Genomic DNA, 14,331 nt, shown 5'->3' with positions numbered 1-14,331 from the left:
ACTTTTCTTTTTCGAAAAGATGTTAAATTGAAAATTGACATGATGATTAAATCCTTAAGCTTATGCGAATAGCTCCGTATGTTCATATGCATATACATTATTTTTCTCGGCTTAAGTTTTAGCCCCCACATAATGTGTACATACATGCATTGGATATTTATTTGTATGTATACATGTATTTATGTGAATGTAAGCAAATGTTTCCTTTCTTTGAACAATTTTATTTGATGAATGAAAATGTCAAATGAAATGAGTTCTTTTGTTATATCAAGACAATAAAACAAACAAGTTTGTGTAAAACAATTGAATACATTCTGTTGTACGGTTTCTCCTAAAGTTAAGCTAAGTGCTTTATCGTAAATTTAATATAATTTTTGGAACTTGACCCTAGTGATCTAGGTCACTAAGTAATAAAAAAACAAATGTTTTATTGATTTTCAATTGAATTCAATTAAAATACGGAAATGTACCTAGACTTTTTCTGGACTTATGGCTTCCTCTGTTAGCCGACAAAAAAAATATATAATAATGTTCATGAAAGGACATTATTATTTGAATACTTTCGGTTTTAAGAAGTTGTGGACTTGCGTATTCCAATGTCTTTCAAAAATGAATGTACCATATTTTTTTAATTAACTAAACAAGTTTTTTCAGATACATCCACTGTTTTTAATTTCCTATCTTTTATAGATTGTTACAGTTAAGAACTTACGCCTTATGCTAGGATGTGTACCACATTATTGGAAAACTGCGAAGACATTGTTATACCAAAACAAGATCAGCCACCAACAGTAGGAACATCTTACAGCACCTAACCAGCGACTGCAACGTCATACCAACTGCGAAAGGAGACTGTACGACAACGTTCAGAGATTAAGAAGAACCAAGCCTTAACCAAGCTGATGGTCAAAAGAAATGGGAAAGTATTACAACTATAAACTTACCCTAAAGTTAATTTAGAATTAAGAAAGACAAAATCTTTTGTCGGTCATTCTTGGATTGGGACAGATCTACTGACAGTTTTAGGGCGGTAAAAAAATGTTTTGTGTTTCCTTCGTGTTCCAAATTTTAGCAGAAAGTCACAATCATGCCTCCACCGAAAGAAATGATACCTTAACTTTTGAACAACTTTGGAACACATTGAAAACATTGATTACTACCAGTACAAACATTGTGTGTTTTTGGAATGATAGTTTTGGCCAAAATGAAGAATGACCTTTCGCTATGAATTGGCAAACAACATTGTGCGAAAAATCATCTTTTCTGATGAGGCGCATTTTCATCTCAGCTGCTCCTTTAATAAGCCGATTGAAAATTGGATTTTATTGAATGTCTTTACAAGTAGTTTCACAGCAAAACTAAACTTTAAAATGTTTCGAGCTTTAAATTTTTCAGTTTTAATTCAATTTGAGTTAAATTTTAACTAAATTAAAATAGCGTTTGAAAATCTTTAAACATGAAACTCAATACAAATATGAGCGTAAGGAGTTCACGATTAATCTTTGTCTTTTATGTATATTATTTATTTTTGCAATTAATTGCTCTAATTTAGTTTGTAATTAAGATTTTTTTTATAATAAGCGCACACTTAAGGGGATATTACTACCCTTATTATGTAAAAACACAGTGTGAGCACTAAGAAAGGGAGAGAGGGGTTGAAAGGAGGTGTCGGTGCACATTGGTTTTGAATTCCTGAATATTGCAATGGCTGGGAAAGACAGAGTGTGGTAAGGAACTCCACATTCGCGTAGTACGGTTAAAGAACGAATCTATGAACTTGAGAAGGAATGCAACTGGCTATTTCTCTAGAGCATAAACCGTTAAAATAACGGTAAAAGAGGATGCTACAGAAAACTTTACGACGACATCGAGCAAAGGAAACGATCTTATGATGGTATTATCACCAATAAATCTAAATGCTCTACGTTCAATACTGTCCAAGAGGCTTAAGTAAGTTGCATTAGCACCAGCCCAGATATGGCAGTTACACTCAAGCTTTGGACGTATAAGTCTTGTAAATAACAGTCAGATCAGAGGGGGAGACAAATTTTTTGCATCGCCTTAGAAAACTCAACCATCTTTCGGCATTTTTGGCAACATCGCGTATGTGATCATTCCACAACAGGTTGTTGGTGGTAGACATACCGAGAATATCAAGATGATCAGTCTTATGGATGCAAGTGCCAACCATGGATAATGGCAAGGGGGGTATATCACGCTTTATCGATACAAGACAGCATTGGGTTTTCGAAGCATTAAATTTTACGCGGTTTTTATTCCCCATCTTACAATGCTATTTAGGTCAGAATTTAATGATCTTATCATATTTTCTCGTTGCAGTTCCACATCCGAAGGGGTGAGGGATGCGATTCTGAAAGCGAATATGAAAAGCTAAGAGTAGTAGATCGTCAGCGAAACAATGTATTGCATTAGAAGTTGCAGACAGGAGGTCATTAATAAAAATGAGAAAGAGTGTTGGAGATAAAACGGAGCCCTGGGGCACACCAGCATTTATTTTGTAGTTCTAAGACTTGAACCCATCCAATACTACTTATATTGAACGATCCGAAAGGTTTGTTATCACGATTAAGTGCTTAGCTTCCAGACTCATGGTCATTCAAAATTATTTATTGTTTTGGGTTTTAAATTATCAATAAATTCAACAACATTTTTTTAGACAAGGCGAGTATTTAATCGAGGTTTCTGGTCTTACATTTCTATGCATCATGCGTCAGCTGTCTAAAAGATCAATTTCGAAATAAGGATTGTCATATTGAAAACCACACGTCTAAAAAAAACAGATTGGTTCAAACTGTGGGCTAAAGAGTAAATGTCGACTTGCCTTAAAAACATTGTTTTCCATCTTAAAAAATGTTTATTACATTTTTTTTTTAATTTCTTAATATTTTATACATATTTTTGTTTTCGAACCCAATAGTGATTGTTGATGTGACACCGGAAATACCTTTCTTTTATAGACCCAATATTTTTGGAACCCGAAAAATTGTAAGCAAAGAACTTATTCAGTGGATTTTATTAAGGAGCTTTTGGACTTAATGCTTTTGAGAACAAAATCCTGTCTGAGCTTTAAAAAGCGACGCGCTTACTTAAAGCAGTTCAATCAGGGTAAGAAGCTGACTATTTTTTTTTTAATAGAGTATAACCATATCTAGCCCTTTCCGCCATTTTATTGTAAGCGACATTCTCAATAAAAAAAAGACAACTTAATTATTAAAACTTGCCAGTAACACATAGATCCTTGAAGAATATTCACATGGCTAAACTTAAGCATTATTAATTTCCAATACTGACTATTGGCACAAGTTGTTTCAAAGGCTAACAGTGAGCTTTTGATTTGTCGTTTAAGATACAATTTATTTTGGCGCTTACGATAAATTGGCGGGAAGGGCTCGATATTTAAACTGTTCTCAAATGTGAAGAAGTTGTCTTCTTAAAAGCAACATTTTCCACTGATTTTGTATTTTTAACACATAATTATTTAACTCTTCATTAAAAATATTGATCAATAAGTTATTTACTTTAACTGTACATAAGTATTTTCACAGACAAATCTTAAGCAAAATTTTCATTTTGAACACACAAAGGGTTTTTTTTTAGATGTTTGGTTTTCAAGTGGAAATAAAACGCATATAACTTAATGTTATGCCCAAGAATTTAGAACATATAAAGACAAGGATTTGCCATTATGTTTTAAAAATGATTTCAGGTAAGTAGCCCACTCGGCTGGCTCTTATAAATTTCAACTGAGAGGTTCACTTTCAATTACTTTCTGTAATATAATATATAATATAAAGCACTCATCAAAATTTGTCTTCAACAATCAATATTTTGGTAATAAATTTGCGTGATTTATAATTGTTCAGGAATGTGAAATATCAAACCGAAATGAGCATACAATAAGTAATAGCTGTCAAAAAGACCAATTTCGAAAAAAATATTGAAAACCACTCGTCTAAAAAAACACAGATTGGTTCATTCTGTTCTTCTTTTGGTAGACCCGATTTTTGGTCGACCCCTAAAAAATTAAGATTCTCCTTATCAAAGCCAAATATATGTAAATTAGTCTCAAAGCTTTCTTAAAGTTATATTTTTTAGATTTTTAGTTTTGAAAGAAAAAGAAAGGAAAATTACTATTATGTTAACATTTTGGTGTCTAACAATCATATCATCTATATAGAAACCAGTAAAATAACTTAACTATTTTGTACTACTATTATGTAACAAAAAGCTGTAAAAGCAAATTATACATAATAAAATTCATAAATTTAAATATAAAGAAAATTAAATTATTATACTTATAAATGTTTTGTGAAAATTTAATAAAATTTAATTAAAAAAATCAATCAACAAAAACCTTTTGCATGGTGTTCATGCAATGAACGAGTCCAGTTTCAGAGAATATATTTTGATCCATCCATTCCTAAAAAGATAGGAGAAAATATTTTGTTTTGTCTTGTGTGTTTTTTTCTATTTCTATTTCTATTTCGTTGTTCAACACTATTTTGTGAAGAGTGTAGGTAGAAGATATGCAAATTAAGTTTTGCAATTAAAACAACAAAAGAAGAAAAAACAATAAAAAAGGAAAATTTAAAAGTTGTAAGCAGAATTAATTTGAGTCAACAAATTACAAAACCAACCAAAAACGAACGCATGCCAATTAAAGGACTCTACAACAAGCTTTATGTGTTCATAAGGACATGCAAATCCTGCGGTGGCAACCAATTAACAATTTTCATCACACACTTTTGAGGTGACGATGAGGAGTGAGCAGCGAATGACTATGACACGCAAGCAGAATTACAAACGACTACATTTTGAACACATACTATTTTTAAAGTTGCAAAAGAAATAAAATAAAAAAATACAATTTATTTAAGCTGTTCATCAAATTCACACACTTCTGGAGATGGGTATTTTTATGATAATTATTATTTATGTTTATTTGAGTTTTTGTTTTTTGGTTTTTTGAATTGAAATTGTTTTGAACTTACCTGAAATCGTAGCATGAGAAACATTACAACAAAAACCATAAACAAACAAAGAGCGATTATAGGAAAACTGACCAAGTACCGGAAGGCACGTCGCTTCCACGCAGGTGCTTCCTTTGGTTCCAAACGTCCAGTAACATTGCTTTCAACCAAAGGTCCCTAAAGTATATGTAGGTGAAAATCAAATGAAATAATTAACAAAAAATTCCTATTTTGTATCTGATATATTTACCTTATATAATGGCCTTGGAGGTTCTAAAAGTTCTGGTGGCGTTGATAGTGTACCCCAACGAAAAGCTAATTCAACTGAATATCGTTTCCATGCTTCTAAATACAATGAAGCCCAGGCAACGTTGAACAATGAAAATAGGACATGACCCATATCTTGAGCTGTTTGACCTTTGCCCCATAAAATAGCATAAAGGATGGAACCAAAAACAGCAGGTACTCCTAGAGCACACGTATAATGGCCAAGCCAGGCAAAATATAATGCCACCTTGACGCCAAAATATTCAGCAATGTCATCTTGAAATTTAAATAAAAACATATATAATAATTTTTGTAATCGAATTTTACGAAAATAAAAGAATAGAGGCACAAAAACACTTACCTAAAGGCTGTGGAGCAAATATTTGCTTTACCCAACTCGATTGTAGATTTGTTAAAGCACTTGTCTCATGCAATGGAAAAACCTGAGTTATCAGGCCTAGTTCTTGCCAGGCAGCAACTAAAAAATAGCGATTTTTGAAAAATACAGAAATGCTGATTAAAGTCTGGAATAAGGTCTGAAGAAATAATTTCTTAAATGTCTAAGATTTTCAAGATAACTTAAAAGGTTTGGTAGAGAGTTTAATTGGGCACCCACAGTTTAAGTTCTATGTTGTCAAATTGATATTTAAAGTATGTTTATTATGTTTGCCTAGTATGTTTCTCTTTTTCAATAGGTGGTGCAAAGGTCGATGAGTAACCGAGGCCTATTGACGACTCTCAACTATTCCTTTTTATATAATAATAAACTTACACTACAGGGTTTTTTTTTTATCTAAATAAATAGAATTGAAAATTCCACTTAACCGATCGATTAATGGAGAAGTTTATTAGGTGAGGCCCTAGTTCACACAGGACTGCAGCGCCACCTTAAGTACCTAAGTAAGTACTTAATCGATCTTTTCTCAAACAAACAGAGCTTAATGAATCTGAGGTCACTTTTGATTCGATTGCCGAGTTCCAAGCTATTGTCACTTCAAAAAAATAGTCAATTTTAAAAATATAACATTTTTCGAGAAGTATTTACAGAAAATTAAATGATCTTAAAGTTTTTCAGAGATAATACTCTTTTTTGTTTAAATAATTTACATGAACTCAAGGGGCTGTAATATTAAAGGATTTAAAAAGAAACACTCTTGCATATTGGTTTTAAGGTTTTGAATATCAAAATTGGAGGAGAAAACAGAGTTGGCTAATACATTTCACATTCTAGATGTGCGGTTAAAAAAACAATCTCTTTGCCTGACAGTGTGTCTGAAATTGAGCTCAAGGGCATATTATTGAGCATTCTGGGTTGTGCTAGTATTACGACTGAATTGTTTCAGGGGGCAAATGCAAGTGGATAGTTCGACAGAATATTGCTTGTCAAATATAAGTAAAACAACCAAATTAATAAAAAAAAATACTGTGGTGTACAAGCGATGTAAATGTTTTGTTAATTATTATACTTATTATACTTAAAGTTGCCCAAATACTCAATGGACGTATTAAAGCAGTTCAATAGATTAGAATCGCCAGACAAGAGATCCTTTATGAATTTTTCATAAGATAGCTTGATGCCAAACTATATCAAATACTTTTGAAATATGAATCGCATTAATTATACTTTCTCCAAAATAATGTAAAGATTTATCAAACTGTTTAGTTAGATAAACCATCAAATCACTGGTAGACCTATTACTATGAAAACCATACTGCTGATCTTTAAGAAGCCTTCGTTATTCGAAATTTTTTACGCTGATGAATTTATCCGCGTTTCTATTATCTTGAAAAGAAGGGACGGAAGCTAAAATGGACGTTACGAGGAGGATTCGCCTTTTTAGGGATAGGCTTGATAAATTCTGTTTTCCATCAACTCGGAAAGAGACATGCAGGAAAGACGAGAAAGCTTATGCAGTAATTTTACCAGCATTCAAGAACACCTCTTCCGAACAATAGGAGCGTTATTATCCGGCTAAAAGGATTTGTACACGTCAAGATCTTTCAATACTCTAAAAACTACACTAGTGCGAAAAAAGATGCGTATTATAAAATCAAATGTGCTGGAAGACTAACAATACTCTCTGGTGTTCTCGAATGAACAGTTGGTGAAATCAAATATATAATTTGAGCTCACAAAGGGACTGTCGACTGACTGGAAATATTTACTACCTTAAGGACGTTTTAGTATTGTTTGCCGTACTTAAGGGTCATGTAAAGGCTTTGTTAGACTACATAAAATAAATAGAAGTTAGCGTTAGTGAAATAAAAAGCTTCACACTGTCTGTCAAGTTGCATTTAAGCCAGAATTTATTATCCCAAAATATAGACGGATTCATTCAGTAAAATTGTCCTTTTGCTTTTCGAAAAAGTTTTAAGTCAGATTATTGTTTTCCGTAAAGCGTATGCTGTATTGTGTTGTATTATAGTTTACGTTATGTTCTTCAACGTCAAATACGTTGCAAGAAAAATTGACTTTGGTAAAATGATGATCAAATTGATATTGATTTGACGTCTTACAACACCTGTCCACAAACTGTTAACATTTGAAAACCTTTGAAAAGGATATCAAACAAAGAGCTTTCAATTGGTAATTTTTCTTTCGCTCATCAATTCTAAGTGTCTCTAATTTTGTATGGCTTTGATATTTTGTTAAAGTGTTAATTTATCAAAGTAAGAAGATATTGAACTCATTCTTATTGACATTATTAAAATAGATCTAATCGGTTCGGAAGTTTCGGAAGACAAAAATGCTTATACAATAAGTTTGACAGCATTGAAGAACACAGAACAAGCAAATTTGTGTATGTCAAGATCTTTCAATACTCTAACAACTACACGAGTGCGAAAGAAGATTCGTCTCATTAAATCTAATGTGCTGGAAGACCAATAATACTCCCTGATATTCTCGAATGAACAACAAACGGTGCTGAAATCAAATTTGTCAATGGAGCTCACAAACAGACTGTCGACTGACTAGAAATGTTTACTACCTAGAGGACGTTTTAATATTATTTGTCGTAATTTATGGTCATGTGAAGGCTTTGTTAGACTACATGAAATAAATAGAAGTTACCATTCGTTACTTGGTAATTGTTAATTTTTCCTTCGTTTACCAATTCAAAGTGTCTCTAATTTTGTATGGCTTTGATATTTTGTTGAAGTGTTAATTTCTATCCAAATAAAAAGACATTGAACTCATTCTTATTGACATTATTAAAACAGATCTAATCGATTTGGAAGCTTTTTCACATTCGTTTCATACAGATTTGGACATGTCAAAATCTTTGAGTTTTTCACTTCGATTTAGAAGAAGGCTGCTAAAAAAACCAACAAAACAAACAAAATTTTGCGAGAGATTAAAGGTTTTAAAAATTAAAGGAAAAAGGGATTAAATAATTTAAATAGGCAAATAATCGAAAGGATTATTAAACAGCTGAGAAATTCCTTATTAATAAAAGTATTCTAGACAGTAATTTAGAAATTCATTTCTAAGAAATTTCCAGTTATGCTTCGTGTTGGGACTGGGATTTTCCAACTTAAACAATCAAATCGGGTATTGATACTTTTTTTTAAATAGATAGGTTTTATGGCTGAAACACAAAGACGCTTCAGCTTCGGCTTCGTCTGCATTATGTTGGGACTGCTTCGAGGCTTCTTTGAATGACACTTCCAGTATGACATTTCTAAAATGGCACTTCTGTCACTAGCAGCTGTTATTTTTTCACAAAATAAAAAAAAATTAAATCGAAAAAATGAAATTTATCGCGGAAGTAGCAAAATGTAAAAGAAAATGTGCTTTGTTTGTTGACATTTTTACAGCTATTGAGCTGTCAAACAAAGTAAATTTTAAGCAAATTTGAATTAGAGCTTTCGTTTGGAATCACATTACGTTATTTTCTTACGATTGTCATATGAAACGTGAGGTCGAAGCTACATTGTGATAGGATGCATTGAATTCCTATGGCTGAGCTAGTAAACGTTAGGCGAAGCCGCAGCGGAAGCGTGTTTGTGTTTCAGCCATTACGGTTTTCTTGATCTTTGAAAAATATTTTAGTATGCATATCCAACTTAATAGCTTAGTTACACATTACGCCATACAAAATAGTATATCATCATTATTAGTTGCTTGATTGTCTTTCGGCTTTAATTCTTGCAAGAGTTAAATTGTGTAACCTCGAAAACCAAAATGCTTCCGCAAAATCTTCCATACAGCGGATGGGCACAGCTGCAATTATTGTGCACTATGACGGATAGAAACATTAGGGTCTTCTTTGATACTCTGCTCCACAGCAGCAATAGCGTCTTCGGTGCGCACTGTACGGGCGGCGGCGCGGCGCGGCGTCTCAGAGGATGCGCTTTATCCACTATAGAGTTAACTTGGTGAGAAACCGATTCATAATTTTTCAATGATGAAATCGTTTTCAACGACCTTTTTATTTTTTATTTCATTGTTCGGAACAAAATCTTTCCACTATAAGCGATCCAATTTCTTTGAAATCCTATCTGTCTGTTGATCAACTCTAACCTCTAATCCTTGAATCCAATCAGAAAGCTCTTAAACTAATAAAGAAATACTATTTGCATGACAGAAATGCCAAACTTGTCAAACAAATTCCAATGATTAGTTTTAGTGATGAAAACCAACTGGGCTTAGTGAAATGGCCAAACTGAGCATAAATCAAGTGACAGCTTTTAACAAGACCAACTTCAAAAAAAGAATCGCCATATTATAGAAAAGCACAAATTCCAAAAAAACACTAGTTGTATATTTGAGACTATTTGTTAAGCGGCATTTTGGGTACGTTCAACGCAAGTTCCAAAATTCAAGAAAACCTTTCAGTACTTTCACTTCTAACTTACTAACTTAAAAAAATGTTTGAATACCCGATTTGATTGTTAGACAATTTTTCCGAATCTTTATGTGTTATGTAGGATTATCTAGTTGCACAACATTTGTAAAGTTGAAAATATTTGACAATAGAATAAAAACAACACTTACCTATACTTTGTCCTTCTTCAACAGCTGCTCTACCATGCAACGCATCCAAATCACTTTGTCCTGCTCTTAATCCCTGCAGTACTTGCAATACCAGCCATTGGCGTTCTTGTGATGTAAATAACGATGCACTTCCATCTTCACATTTCGTTTGTAAAAAACAATGCGATTCGCGTGTTGTAAATTCTTTTAAGGCACCTCCTAGATCAGTTCGCAAACGTTTGGGTAGGCGGGCTTCTTCGGCGGCTTTATAAAGGCTGATGCGATTTCAAATAAAGACAACGAAAATCCTCATAGATATTTAAATTTAATGGGAAAATTTAATTAGAAACTAAACTTACATATTTGTCGGAGCGCTTATATAAAACGCATTACGTTTTGTACTCTCGTGTGCTTTAACTTGTGCTACCAAACCTAAACCTGAAGGTGGCTGTGATCGAATACGTGCCAACAGCCATCGGAGAGCCTCATCGGGAGCATCTTCTATAGGGGTATAGAGAAAGATTGGTGTAATGTATTATAATGTGTTTTACCCAAAAGTGAAATCACGTATAAAAGTAAATTAAAAATTAATTAAGCTTAACGATAGAAATAAAAAGAAGAAAACCATACATACATCTCAAAAATAACAAAAAATAAACACTACTTTGCAAACTTAAGTTTAATTACCTGGAAACTCAATTACAACATCACATTGAGTTGGAATTTTATTTAACCACAATCTACGTGGTGTCATTAAGTGTCCAGCATAAGGAAGCTTGCGACGTAACTGGCGGGATGCTGCAATGAAAATATGTTATGGTAAATTAATACAAAAAAGAAAGAAAATTGTATTTTGTAATTAAAAATTTAAAATCGAATCTTTTTAGAAGATTTTCTTTGGCTAATTGAACACGGTTTTATGAAACTGATTGATACAAAAACAAATTCATAAGCAAAACTACATTGCAACTTTTGCAGCGTTTTCAATCTTTTATTTTTTCTAGAACTTTGCGAATTAATTCATTGAACTCAACATTATCATCATGGTAAAGTAAAAATGGTTTTAAAATAGGGATGAGTTGATTTTGACAGCTCGTGCCGGCCATATTGTTTCTTTTACTTTCTGTCAAAATATCTTTAATCAGTCACTTAAGACAAATCATCATGCAAGTTAGAGCGTCGAGTAATACATGACAATAAAACTTTATTAGTAAAATAGAGTATATATGGTCGTCTTGGACGAATAACTCACTTAACAGAAGGAACATTCAACTTTTAAGGGGTTTGCCAATCAAATCTTGACAACTTTGCTTTTAATTTGTGAACACACCCTTTCACAAATCATAGAACTGTCATTACGAATTAATTCATAGAACTCAACATTATCATCATGGTAAAGTAAAAATGGTTTTAAAATAGGGATGAGTTGATTGTGACAGCTCGTGCCGGCCATATTGTTTCTTTTACTTTCTGTCAAAATATCTTTAATCAGTCACTAAAGACAAATCATCGCGAAAGTTACAGCGTCGAGCAACACGTGATAATAAAACTTTATTAGTAAAATAGAGTATATATGGTCGTCGTGGACGAATCACTCGCTTAATAGAAGGAACAGTCAACTTTTAAGGGGTTTGCCAATCAAAACTTGACAACATTGTATTTAGTTTCTGAACACCGTTTTTGGATAAATGGGTACGTGAATAACCAAAAGGTCCAGATTTGGGACGACACGAATTAACGAGATGCCGATTCATCCAAATAAAGTAACCGTTTGGTATGGCTTTTGGGCTGGAGGCATCATCGGATCGTACTTCTTCACCGTCAACGGGAATCGCTATAAGTCGATAATCATCAACTTTTTATGGCCTGCAATATAGATACCGAAGACTTACAGTTTTAACAGGATGACGGTACCGTGCCACACATCTTAAGACACAATCGATATTATGATTAAACGATTTTAAAATGGGCCCGCATTAAATAAAAGACCCTTGAAATTTGTGACCTCAAATTTATTTATATGAAAATCTACAGTTGCTTCATGAATGACAACTTCATCCACAGATAATTATTGTGCGGTTTGCACCGGCGCTTTTTTGGGCTATAACGATAGATGATTACGGATTTTTTTGGCCTGGATTGGAAGCAGAACTTATAATCGAATTATTCAAGAGTAAATTTAGGGCACCGGCTTGTTGACATAAACTGCGACGTTGAAACAACCCAGAGCCGACATAAAAATAAATAAATTAGGTGGCGCAACAGTCCATGAAGAACCAGGGCCTAGTGACTTACAACTCTCAACCATTCCTGTGTGCGGGTTTTATTATCAGGAATGGAGGTGACCCACAGTTTTTCATTCCTTTCATAAATTTTTTGATTGCAGGGTTGTCCATTTTGCGGTTTCAAAAGTAAACGTTCATAAAATTTTATAAAATATTTTTTTCATGATATTTCTTTGGTCTTATTACATCATTTAAATGACCACAACGCAAATTGTTGCAAGCATCGATTCTTTTGAGGTAATGTTTGACACATATTTGAGCGGTATTTCAGCCATAACTTGACGAGTGTTGGTTTACAAGTGTTCTTGCGCGTAGCCCTACAAAAAAAGTCCACCGGCATCATATCCCACGTTGATATCGCCACGAGGAGAAATTTCCCGGCCGGGAAATATGCAATGAAATGATATTCGATCGAGTTGATCGGCTACAAGTCGCTGGCAAAAACAAATCGGTTATTCTTTGACCATAAAGCTTCAAATTGACGGTGATAGACCTTCGAAGAAGTAATCACACCTCTGCCGGCCCAAAAAGCGTACACAAACAGTGATTTTTTGTGGATGTAATGACCCCTCTTCAATTACTTGAAGATTCTCAGAACACCAAATACGACAATTTTGTTTATTAACATACCTACCGAGGGAGATATGTGCTTCGTCACTGAAGAACATTTTGTTCGCCCAATCTTTGTGAATGGTAAGCTGTCTTCAGTTTTCGTGTGAGCTTGACTTTATATGGATGTAGGTGAAGATCCAAATGAAAAATAAGCCACAATGTGCCGTAAGACAGTCCTAATTCCTGAGAATGATGAGGAATCTACACATTCGGGTTTTCGGCAACACTTTCACTTACAACAGCGATTTTTTCAGTGGCACTTGTGAAAGGCCTTACAGTATCTGAAACCAATCCAGTCTCTTCAAATTTCTTTACAATTTTGCCAATTGCTTGCTTAGTTGGACGCTTATATAAACCACATTCTTTTCTTAAAGCACGATATGTGGCTGTGGCAGAATCACCGTTTTTGTAGTAGGGTTTAACATTTGTCATGCGTTGTGCGATAGATAAGCGATAAATTTTCATAAATGTCAGACTTTCAACGGAAAAAAATTGGTTAAGCAACTTAGTTTGACAGATGTCGAATTTCAGCCCTAAACTTTTGAAACAGCAAAATGGATAAGACATTACAGAATCAAAAAAAGACGGCCGTAGGCCTATTTAACATCGTATACGAGAGGCCCTCCTTTATGAATTGCCTTTCGGGCTTTCTCCTATGTATAAACATTTATATAACAAAATGAAAAGCTTATTTTCGAATCACTAAAATTAAATAAACACTTCTTCCAACATCGCATCAGTATTAGGTACCACAGATACAGAAGAAGCCAAATTCAACAAAAAGTTTACTTTAAGCACCTTTAATTTATTCAACCTTAACCATTTTATTATGGTTGAAATATTTTTAAATATTCTCAAGCACAAACTTTGAAGAAAATTTTAAAATAAAAAACATCGTTCTTTCATCCTTCCTCTCAATTTTATCTTGTACTTAAAAACAATCCTTAAACTTATCGCACCGGAGAAATTTAAGACGCGCCTTTAAAATAATTTTCAAAACAGTCATACTTGTATACAGACTCTAAGACCGAAACATTTATCAATGTTTAATTTATACATATATATATTATATACAAATTGAATACCGAAAAAATATACAAAAAAGAAAAACCATCAGCATCGTTTCACATTTAAAGTGTTTTCAAAGAATTTTTCAAGGATTTTTCATCAACTATAAGAATATTTCTTAAAAATGTTC

General features: G+C 33.2%; 1 protein-coding gene across 7 annotated transcripts in view; it reads right to left on the bottom strand.

Annotated features, from left to right (window-relative positions):
- LOC129938587 (anoctamin-8) overlaps nt 1-14,331 on the bottom strand; it is a 111,198-nt gene that overhangs the window by 32,824 nt on the left and 64,043 nt on the right. For 5 of the 7 annotated variants that reach the window (XM_056046237.1, XM_056046238.1, XM_056046240.1 and 2 more), the window contains exons 2-8: nt 10,924-11,034; nt 10,596-10,737; nt 10,258-10,511; nt 5,620-5,736; nt 5,242-5,534; nt 5,013-5,168; nt 4,376-4,441 (exon numbers count right to left, since the gene is read on the bottom strand). In XM_056046237.1, coding sequence (XP_055902212.1) covers nt 4,376-4,441; nt 5,013-5,168; nt 5,242-5,534; nt 5,620-5,736; nt 10,258-10,511; nt 10,596-10,737; nt 10,924-11,034 — 1,139 coding nt within the window. The remainder of the gene's footprint in view (nt 1-4,375; nt 4,442-5,012; nt 5,169-5,241; nt 5,535-5,619; nt 5,737-10,257; nt 10,512-10,595; nt 10,738-10,923; nt 11,035-14,331) is intronic. The other 2 variants (XM_056046239.1, XM_056046243.1) reach the window with 1 other exon arrangement.

The sequence above is a fragment of the Eupeodes corollae genome, chromosome 1, assembly GCF_945859685.1.
Source record: "Eupeodes corollae chromosome 1, idEupCoro1.1, whole genome shotgun sequence".
Taxonomy (NCBI): domain Eukaryota; kingdom Metazoa; phylum Arthropoda; class Insecta; order Diptera; family Syrphidae; genus Eupeodes; species Eupeodes corollae.
Note: the sequence above shows the minus strand (reverse complement) of the source record. Positions and strands in the feature narration are given on the sequence as shown.